This window comes from Thalassophryne amazonica, chromosome 10, assembly GCF_902500255.1.
Source record: "Thalassophryne amazonica chromosome 10, fThaAma1.1, whole genome shotgun sequence".
In the NCBI taxonomy this organism is placed as follows: Eukaryota; Metazoa; Chordata; class Actinopteri; order Batrachoidiformes; family Batrachoididae; genus Thalassophryne; species Thalassophryne amazonica.
Genome location: NC_047112.1, coordinates 39689584 through 39700505, shown reverse-complemented (window position 1 = coordinate 39700505; position 10922 = coordinate 39689584). Strand labels below are relative to the sequence as shown.

General features: G+C 38.1%; 1 protein-coding gene across 1 annotated transcript in view; it reads right to left on the bottom strand.

Moving 5' to 3' along the window:
• Nucleotides 1-10922, bottom strand: part of fbn2b (fibrillin 2b) — a 229559-nt gene that overhangs the window by 24202 nt on the left and 194435 nt on the right. Inside the window, exons 51-60 of the mRNA XM_034179854.1 lie at nucleotides 9604-9669; nucleotides 9357-9482; nucleotides 8713-8832; nucleotides 8505-8627; nucleotides 6720-6851; nucleotides 6495-6620; nucleotides 6150-6356; nucleotides 4113-4238; nucleotides 3861-3983; nucleotides 3008-3124 (exon numbers count right to left, since the gene is read on the bottom strand). Of these exons, the coding sequence (XP_034035745.1) occupies nucleotides 3008-3124; nucleotides 3861-3983; nucleotides 4113-4238; nucleotides 6150-6356; nucleotides 6495-6620; nucleotides 6720-6851; nucleotides 8505-8627; nucleotides 8713-8832; nucleotides 9357-9482; nucleotides 9604-9669 (1266 nt within the window). The remainder of the gene's footprint in view (nucleotides 1-3007; nucleotides 3125-3860; nucleotides 3984-4112; nucleotides 4239-6149; nucleotides 6357-6494; nucleotides 6621-6719; nucleotides 6852-8504; nucleotides 8628-8712; nucleotides 8833-9356; nucleotides 9483-9603; nucleotides 9670-10922) is intronic.

Below are 10922 nucleotides of genomic sequence, written 5' to 3'. Positions count from 1 at the left end.
TTGAAGTCATACTACTGGGCAGCACAACTAAATGGAGCAATGGAATGGTTAAAACAAAACAAAGAAATGCAATGGCTGACATTAGAACAAAGTTATTGTCCCAAAATTCCATTACAATCTTTAATATTCTGCTCAAATGAGATATGGAACAAATTTAAAATCTCAAATAATTACATGAAGTGCACTCACAGAGTTCTAAATACTGTTAGGAAAAAGATTAAAGCCCCCCAGTCAATATCCAGAGCCATGAAAATTACAGATATTTTAGATTTCATACCAGGGCAACAAAATCAGAGGTTCAAAAACTGGGAAAATAAGAATTGAATTTTCATTAATGATTTATTTAAAGGGGAGATACTAGGATCATTTAGTCAATGCCAGGAAAAATATGGCTTAACATCAATAGATTTTTATAGATTCCTGCAATTGAGAAGTTATTTAATGTCCCATAAAGAATGGTCTCTTCTTAATAAACAACCTACACATTTGGAAATACTATTCATTAATACACTCAAGCATAAACAATATGATAAAATGATATCAAATCTATACAAAAGTCTACAAAGAAATATGTCAGAGAACTCTTTAGAGATAAAAGAAAAGTGGGAATTGGAAATGAACATAATAATTGAAGATCAAGAATGGGAACAAATTTGTGAAGGTGGACACAAACTGACAAATAGCCCAACATGGAAAGAGTTTTTATGGAAAATAAACACTCGATATTTTAAGACACTACCACTTTCAAATTTAATAAATCAAAAACAAACTTATGCTGGAGAAACTGTGGACAAATTGGCGATCACACTCATATTTTCTGGGATAGTCCAAAACTTAAAATATTTTGGGAGGGAATCAAGGAATTAATTTCAAATATTCTACAAATCTATATTGACTGGAACCCCCTTGTTTTTGTTTTTGGATTGCTCCCGGGGGACTTACTAGCTAAAGAAAAACTATATCTTTTCAAGATAATGATACTGGTGGCTAAGAAAATGATAACTATATTTTGGTATAAACCTGATCCACCTACAACAAATCACTGGAAAGATAGGATGTTGGATGTTTACAAAATGGAGAAAATAACAGCAAGATTAAATCTCACTATGGACCTATTTAGAAAGAGATGGAAACCACTGATAACATACTATGACTGGATATAAATACAGATTGTGAGGTGGAGTAGAGCAGAAAAAGAAGGAAATGTATATATTCTTTCCAACACTATAAATACTATACATTAGATACAAAAAGTAACAATTTGAAATGTACAAATTTGCCAAGGTTTCTCTGTTCTGATTTTTGTTCTTTTTTTTTTTTTGCGTATGTGTGTGTGTGTGCTCTGTTCTGTTATATAAGTGAACATTATACGTTGTAAAGCTTTAAACGAAGTTGAATAATAGACACTTGTTCCAAACAAAAATTGTGTTTGACCTAAAATAAAATAATTTTGATTACTCATTCAACAAGTCAAAGTCAAAGTGTCTTTATTAGTCTCCCTAGGGAGAAATTTGTCTTGGGAAGAGGGGTCTGCTGCACAAACAACACAACTGACACATACCACCTATGCATCAAAAATAGTACATAATAGATTCAAATTAAAATACAAATACATAATCAACAAAATCATACCAGCATCTTAATGCAAATTCAGCAACAAATGACCTTATACTATCTTTTCTGTCCACCCTGAGCCATCTGCTCATTTATGAGCTTCACTGACAGTGGGATAAACGAGTGTTTGTATTGGTTATATTTGCGAGGAACTCTTGAGCAATAAGAGGACCTCTGTACCTCGTTCCTGAGTTAAGTAAAATATCTTCAGAGTGCAGTACATGAAAAGCATCCAATAAAATATTATCTACAAGTCTGAGGATTGTTTGTTCAAACAAATCTTGGGGAGTTACAGGTACCACCATACCAATGATTTTGCCAGCTATTTTTTGTCAGTTTTAGTATGTGAGTTTTTGATTTAACCGTTACACTGCCAAACCAGCTGGTAATACTGTACCATAACATAGACTCAATAGATGCTCTGCAGAAAATATACATAATATTCCTACATACACCAAACAATCAGAGTCGATGGAGAAAGTGCGTGGGTTGGTGGATTCAGGCACAAACGTTTGCCACTTGCATGTGCCAGTTTAAGTTGTTATCAATGTAAACCCCCAGATATTTGTGTGAATCCACCTGCTCAATGTTACATCCATGTATGGCTACCACATTATGGTCCCCAATAGACCAGGGGTCCACTAACATCTCCATTGTTTTATTTGTATTAATCTGTAGTTGGTGGGCATCACACCAGTTCACAAACCTGTCCACTCCAGATTTGTGACTACTTAAATTGGTTACTTTAGTTAAATAATGGTGTGCATTACTTAAATGCACACAGATATTCTGTTCCATCACCCCTTGTGTTGAAAATAACCACAAACTGAAAACACATGTTGTTCATGTAATTTCAGTAGGAATTATGTGAACATGTGACATGCCAACTTGAATCAGTAGGAAAACATCACTATCAGTATTTTGAATGTGGACAGGTAGCGTACTGTTTATTCAAATTTCATAAACGTAAGGCAAGTTAATGTTTATGACCATTAATTTAAACCACGAATGCTTTTGAGCATAATTTGCAAAAACTGAGACATTTTCTTTCAAATTCATAAAAATCTATACATAAAGACACATGGCTGAAAGTGTCCAGTCCAATTATGTTTGCCTAGAACTTGTATTAGCTTGATAAAAATGTATAATTTCCCTTCACAAGAATGTATATGGCCTTGGTGAACCATTCAGCTGCCCTTCTTATCTTCTGCCCTCCTCTACAGTCTGATGTTGTCAAGGCAACTCCTGACATTACATTGACAGAAACTTATACAAACTGATCTGATTGATACAAACTCATCTCATCTGCACACAATATCCAATATCCATTATCCTCAAAAACCAGTGAATGAGATGTTAACAGGAGTATACAGTTTCAGATATTCATACTCACCAATGCAGGCAGTCTGATGCTGGATGAAGCCAGGAGGACACTTGCAGGTAAAGCCACCAATGGTATTCACACAGAGGAACTGGCAGTTGTGTTGCTTGGTTGAACATTCATCCAGATCTTAAAAGGAGGGATGAAAACAATTAGTGCCAAGAAACCAGAATCACATGAAGGTATTAAGGCAAAAACCCACAAAATCATTTGAACAGTGAAGAAACAGAACACGTACGTACGTACGCACGTGTTGAAAACCCAGACTACACATGATCATTCAAAAGCCTCTCACATATTTTTAATGGAGATATAAATTAAAACGAAGAACACATTTTAAGCATTACTTATAACAAGCGTCAAGTGGGCTTCATGGTCTTCATGTCACAAATGTGTCTGCCACCTGCTGGATGCTTAGTACATAGGTACATACAAAATTAGAGTATGAGTTTTGAATGTTTTACTGACCACAAACTGGCCATGTTTTCACATTCAAAATGATGATACTCAAGGTTTGGTAGGATTACTTTGAAATGTAATCTAAAAGTAATCAGATTACAAGTAATCCAAATGTATGTACATACATACATGTAATCCACATGTATTCTTTCAAAGTAATCCTACCCAACCTTGACTATGATACAGATTAGAGCAGGAACAAGTAAAAATGTAAAGATGTTTATGAAAGCGCTGAAAAATTCAGAATTTACAAATTCTGACACTGCCATCGAGTCAAATTTTGTTATGATGGGTTAGGGTCCGGTACTAAAATAATACTAAATGTGATGGAAATGAACTCACAATAACCCACAAGTGACACATTGAAGTTTGGGGATTGGAACAAAGAGAAGCCGAGTCCACGTACCTTTGCAGGTCTTTCCATCAGGCTGAAGACTATATCCTCTCGGGCACGAGCACAGGTAGCTACCCTCTGTGTTTTTACACAGGAAGTTACAAGGTTTGGGAGACAGAGAGCACTCGTCCAGATCTGGATAAATCAGGGAGAGGAGTGAAGCAGAGGGACAAATTTAACACCTCACACCAGACAGCCAATATTCTGTGGCAAAATTCTGTAACATTAGAAGCATCTCCAAGAGAAGACTGAGATCATCCGTACCGACACAGGAGGTGATGGTGAAGTCTGTTTTGTATCCCATATTACAATGGCAGCGGAACGATCCAATGGTGTTGATGCACTGTCCATTGCGACATAAATCTGGCGTCACCTGGCACTCGTTGATGTCTGGAAGTACATTTATACAGTGACACACAAAACTGAAACAATTATTTGACTTTCAGTAACACCATCAGTTTTTAATTATTATATTTTTTAATAACAACTAGTAGAAATGCTCCTTGGTTAGAATGCATAATGCAAACAAAACAAAACAAAAAACAAAAATGCAATGTCCGTATTATATTAGTTGGAGAATGAACTATTTGAAAAGACTGTAATTACTGACCAAGGATGCTGACATTTTTTGCAGGAAAATACAATTAAGGTCAAAGTAAGTGGTATAATTTATATTTATTCTCTTTCAAACATCATCATGTTCATTATCGCATTTGCTAAAGCTCAGTTCTCCTAACTCATTAGGGGTGTGGTGGCTTTGAGTGACACTTCTTTATTTATTCATTTACTTTTTATTATATTGCTGTGATGTCGCCTCTGTGGTTGGTCAGAAGCTACTGGTTGCACCTACTGTGAAAGCCCATCTTTCTGAGCATTTTAATACAAATATGTGTAACAATAGAGCTTGTTGTGTGGTTAATGGTCTGAATGGATAATCTAAGACGTGTATGTGCCAGTGTTTGTGTCGAGTGAAATTATCGTGATATAATTTTGGATGTTAACAGCATCAGCATTTGTAGCAGCTGTCATAGCTTGAGCACATTAAGTCATTAATTCAGGGTGCTTATGTCCTCAGTCCTTATGTCCTAAATGGTAATGCCCATACCAAAGCAAAACTGTTATGAGAACCACTGCTCAGCCCACCAAAATCTAATTTAATTAACACTAAACTGGCCTTAAATATACATAGTGATGACAATCTCATTAAAAACTTTGATGCACCAGATCAATCCAAGCAGCAACTTTTTTTTTTTGCTCATGCAATATGTCACAGATGTGTCTGCCACCTGCTGGATGCTTAGTACATGTTACATTAATAATGGATTAGGAACAGGTGTGATTGTCAGTGAGACAGAGCATTTCTGTACATAATAAATTAGAGACACAAACTTACTTACTGATTGTTGAACAGTGTTTTGTGTTCTAAAACTCTAATAACACAGTTACAAGTCCACACAACCCTACAGAAAGGATTTTGTATGAATGTAGCCAAAAGCAGACCTTCTCTCTCTCTCTCTCTCTCTCTCTCTCTCTCTCTCTCTCTCTCTCTCTCTCTCTCTCTCGCTCTGTCTCAAAATATGCTTAGATTTGAGGTTATATGTGACTTGTTTTTCAGTTTCTTTCATTTCCAAAGCCTAGCTCTGGTGGCCAGCAATAATATTTTATTATTGTACAGTATATCATAAAACAAACTTTTTATGCTCTGCAGCTGTTGAATAAAACTGAACACAAAAACATTTATGGTGTGCTATTTTCATGGACCTCCCAGCAGAATAAGATGCAGGTGCCATGACAGTGAAGACAGGGTGGAAAGTGGAGTCTGAGTGTTTAATGGGGTTGGCTGCTGTTTCAACTGAGTCATGTGAACAAAATCCCGTGTCTGTTACTTCATGCCTGATGAGGTCAGTAGTTCTCAGCCTCCTGATCAATCGCTTTCTGAACCAACCCCCCCCCCCAAAAAAAGACTAAACTGTTTTTGTGGTGGAGCACCATTGTTGGAACTATCACAAGCATTTTGTACTCTGGCCTGTGAGAGTGCTCTTCAATCATCTCAGACATCAAAACACTAATAAAACAGCGTTCCATTTGGAAAAGTGGACATGTGGTTAAAACACTCCTGCTGAGAGCAAATTAAATGTTTGAAAGTGAAACAAATGGGGGTAGAACAAACATGCTGACGATTTCAGTTGCAACACAGAAACTGAAACCAACATACATATGAGAAACGTTGATGTGCAATATTGAGTGGCCAGTTAAGCTCCTGGCTCTAGTGGAGCGGAATCTGGACAATTATCTTCTCACCTGTGCCATCGGTTGTGAATCCAGGTCCGAGTGGACACATCTTCTTATACTGTACGGTGCCAGGCAGCGGGCAGAGTTCACACTGAGGACCCCAGCCCCGGCCTATGTTGCAGCAGCATTCTGATTTGGTCACACTGTTTCTGTTGGTGGATGACTGCTGGCACATGGTCTGCAGAACCTCTGTGTAACAGAAGCCCTTTCGATTGTCTGAAAGAGAGGATGATCGCAGGGCACATTGGAGACGTCACATCACCAAATCTTCTAAGCAACAAATAGTGAAATGTGTACTGAATTGTATAATCCTGCAAGTGAAGTCAATGTGAGCATCAAACACGCGTATCTTACCGATACACTCTGTTTCAGTGGAGCTGGGCTCGAAACCGTCATTGCACTCGCAGCGATAGCTTCCAACTGTGTTTACACAGCGACCGTTCTTACAGATGCCGGGCTTGGCACGACACTCGTTCAGGTCTGTCAGTTGTAGAGGTTAAATGATTGGGTTAAGATGAGTGTTAAATCAGTAATAAATGACATTTATTTATTGAAGTTTGAAGAAAGTCACTGTCTCACCCATGCATCCATCTCCATCTGGTCGGCGCTGCATGCCAAGTGGACAGATGCACATGAATGTACCAATCAGGTTCTTACAAGTCATCCCTTTAGAGTCACAGTCATCCAGACCCTCTGAACACTCATCCTGGTCTGGTGGACACAGCGAGCGAGATGTCCAATTAAAACAGCTTCCTTAGCTAAAATTCATTGATGAAAATGAATTATGTTGAATTTACAGGTGCAAGTCTGGAAGGTTTGGAACAAAGAGGTTAATAATGAGTACTAGAGTCCGCACTCCCAATGCTGCATACTAAATGCAAATGTCCCTTCCCGGACAGCGACGTGACACCTCCTAGCTGGGGAAAATATTGACAAAGTACCCGGATGTTAATGCATTTTCAATGGGGATTCGCAACTCAACGCTCGCAAAATACGTGTTAAAATGCCATTCTGAGCTGGATATCAAACCAGTAAAATTAATTTACATTAAATTATGTTAAACTTACTCTGACACGCACACATTCCCAAATATTAGTGTTGAAAGTTACACATATATATATATATATATATATATTTTATTTTTTTATTTTTTTTACACAATTATCCTTTATTAACCGAGTTTCATTCATGACGTCAGTGGTGTGGGTGCAAATCTCTGTTTGAATGTGTGACTGTGAGCAGCACAGCGCGAGTCATTATAATCTCCAAGCAGCGGCTCATTATTTAAGGTGCAAATAAAAAAATTGGCGGTCTTGTCGAACAATTTTAATCACTAACGACAAGTATTTTAACTCGGTCTAGCAGGGCATAGACATAAGTGACATAAGTGAAAAGTTAATGGTCCGTGTCCACGGACGATACAAATATCACAGACAAAGTGACAAGAATCACCAAAACCACTTACTTATGGAAGGAAATACTGTCTCCCTTCTTCCACTGTTTGTGGCTTTGCCAACATGCGCAGCTTTCCTGCATATTCCACCTGTTTCTTGACGAAACTAATTGAGCGTCTATGGGTGCAAATCACTGACTTTCCCGGAATTAAAACCATGCCTCCTTGCCGGGACATGGCTCGGTGCCACTGCGGACTCGAGTTCTCATATATAACCTTTTTGGTTTGGAAGGTGCTCTGACTTATATATGAAAAAATACTGCATTATCATCTATGGCCACAAGATGGTACTGTCTACATGTGTGACAAGGTACTACTTTTGTGTACTGAATGAGGTAGTGTGATTCACACTCCGGAGCAGCAGGAGAACAAGAAGAAGAAGAAGAAGAAGATGAAGACGATGACTCTGGATTAAAAAGACAGAATATAAATTTTATACTGCTCACTACAAAAGTTGTTTGAACTGTATGAAATAACAAGGACAGCAATGGCAAGTCAGCTCAGTCAAGGAATTACTTTTTATACATATTTTTTGCATCATAAATAATGCACAAAGTTTTCAAATGTTTAATTCTATTGCATATTACCTCATGTATGACTGTATGCTCAGTGGTAAAAAGCGGCCCTTTACTCACATTTTGTGCCTGGTACAATATCAGTAATTAGACTGTAAGCTTCTGATCACCAAGGCAATATTTGTGTTACAAATAAGGAATGCAATTAATTGTGTTATTTAATTTAATTTTGTTGTTGCATGAAGCGGGAGCATATTTTAAAAAATGTGTGACATATGTACGTTTTATTGCTTCTTCATGATGCATTTTTTTGACAGATGTGATATGGTGAGTGAGAAATCAGAGAGAAAGAGGAAAGAACAATCATTTGGAGGGACAGGACCTGTGCACTCTCACCTCTGCACATGCGCTGGTCGTCCCGCAGCACGTAGCCACCAGGACACATGCACTCATAAGAACCAAAGGTGTTCACACAGCGGAAAGCACACAACAGAGGGTTCTGAGAACACTCGTTGATATCTGCAGTCACATAGGCAAACATAAGGCCGGCAAATTAACACGAGGTTATGCACAAAATGTGCCAGTTACCATGTCAATGACTGACCTTCGCAAGTCATCATGGGGCCAGGTTCAAAGCCCTCCTGGCAAGAACACTCGAAACCTCCCACCACATTGGTGCAGGTTCCATTTCCACATGGGTTTCCGATGGAGCACTCATCAGTATCTGAAGAATAAAGAGATGAGAGAGAGATTTACACACTCATACCTTACATTTTAATATCCCCATAAAAAATGTTAATTCAAACAGATCAAACAGTACTGCTAGACAGAACTCAACCCTCGCATGAAGAAAATACCTTCAGACAATAAGGTACAAATTCTATGTCTCAGGTACTGATATGATTAATTTACCTCCTCAACTGCCACACGCTTGTACAAGCTCTGAGGGAACACTGTCAGAAACAGAAGTATTTCTATGGTAACACCCAAATACAGCTAAATCCATCTGCTACAAATCTCTGTAACCGCTGACGTTGGAGATCAGATGCCAGGTACCTTAAGTTATTCAAGTTTACATTTTCGCCAATTCAGCGGTTTTGCTTAAATGACTATAAAACCCCAAATATAGTCAGCCTTTGATGTATTTCAGGAGGCCACAGAGTAGATTTTGATATGAGTAAAACTTTGTTTCTATGAGATGCTTCAGTTTACAACCCTGGAATGACTTAAGAGTCAAGGTTTTCTCACCAACACAGTTGAGTCCAGTGTAATCTAGGTTGTATCCGAAGGGGCATTCACAGCGGAATGAACCATCTGTGTTGATACAGATACCGTTCTTGCAGATGCCTGGGTTGTCTAAACACTCATTCATATCTACAAAATGAAAAAGAAACAAAGAACAACCTTAAATATATCAATATGTCCCCACAACCGCCCTGTTTTTCTTGATATTCAAGGCGGATTCACTGGATTAGTTTGAAGGTGTAGCACTCGCCTTCACGTGTATTCCCCAGTCCAGGTAGGGCTCCATGGCCATATGGGCACAGAGTGATGAAAGCAGCTGGATGGGAAAACAAAAAAACAAAAAAAAAAACAAAGTGAGCTTAAAGTGTAGGTGAAATGATATGTCATGTTTTTTGAGTATTTAAGACTAAAATTAAAAAGTTTGAAATTTATCCTTCCTTGGTGTGCAGTTACTGAAGAGATAAATATTCAGATTTTGAACTGCGCCACTACGAACCAGGAACAATGTCGGCGACTCCCGACATTGGAGAAGAAGCAGGAAGTGTCATCAGTTAATAGTCCCATTAATTTATGGATTTTTATGGGCTACTGACAGCCCCGTTTCCACCGAGTGATTTGGGTCGGAGCTGCAAGTTGTTTTTGTTGTCAGAACGGCTAATTCTCACTGACAGAATCCTTTTGGTTGGTAGGTGGAACACTTATATTGATGAGTGCACCCGTACAGTGTCTGCGGCTTCTCTACTCGACACAAAGGCAAAACTGAGTATTTTCACATTATTATATTTTATTGTTTTGTGGATTATGAGATAATTCTGTCATGTGCAGACTGAGACATTATGAGGATTCGTCCACAGCAGAGACTAAATCCATCAACGGATTACAGCCGGCGCTGTAACCTGGCACCAAACTGCTGTGTGACAAAGAGACTTTTCTTCAGCCAGGACATTAGGAATTAAATTATTTCCAGATGTTGTTTTGTAAAGGTGGATAGGTTTTCATCAGACTGAAGATGATCTCACTGAAACAGACAGGTAAGACTACATTATTACTCCTTGTGTGAATGGTTTTAACATTTAATAATAACGTGTTACACTACTAACGTAAAGTACACAACTGTATTCAAGAAGGACACAATATTTACTTTAAAAATAGCTGATGTTTTTCGAGGCCCTCATGTCATTTTTCAGATTTGAAATGTATGTACCTGTTTCTAAGAAAAAATAAATAAATAAAAAATCCACACCACCTCATCGCTTTTTTCTCATGTCACAGATAGTAAACAAACTATTTTTTAAATCAGTTGATTATGACCAAAGAGCTGGCAAAAAAACAAAAACAATTTATCATCTCCACCTACATGCCGAAGTACCTGCATTATTGATTTATTTTTATAATCACCATTCTGTGTTCTGAACTCTGCCGATATCGTCACTGTTGTCAGACTGAAGGTTTTCCTCCAAGGTTTCGTCTCCCTCACTGTCATCTAAATAAGGTTCAAAACCATGAGGCTGTGTCCCCACAGCTGCTTCAGGAACACCTTCAGACTGGACTTAAAAAAAGCACCACACT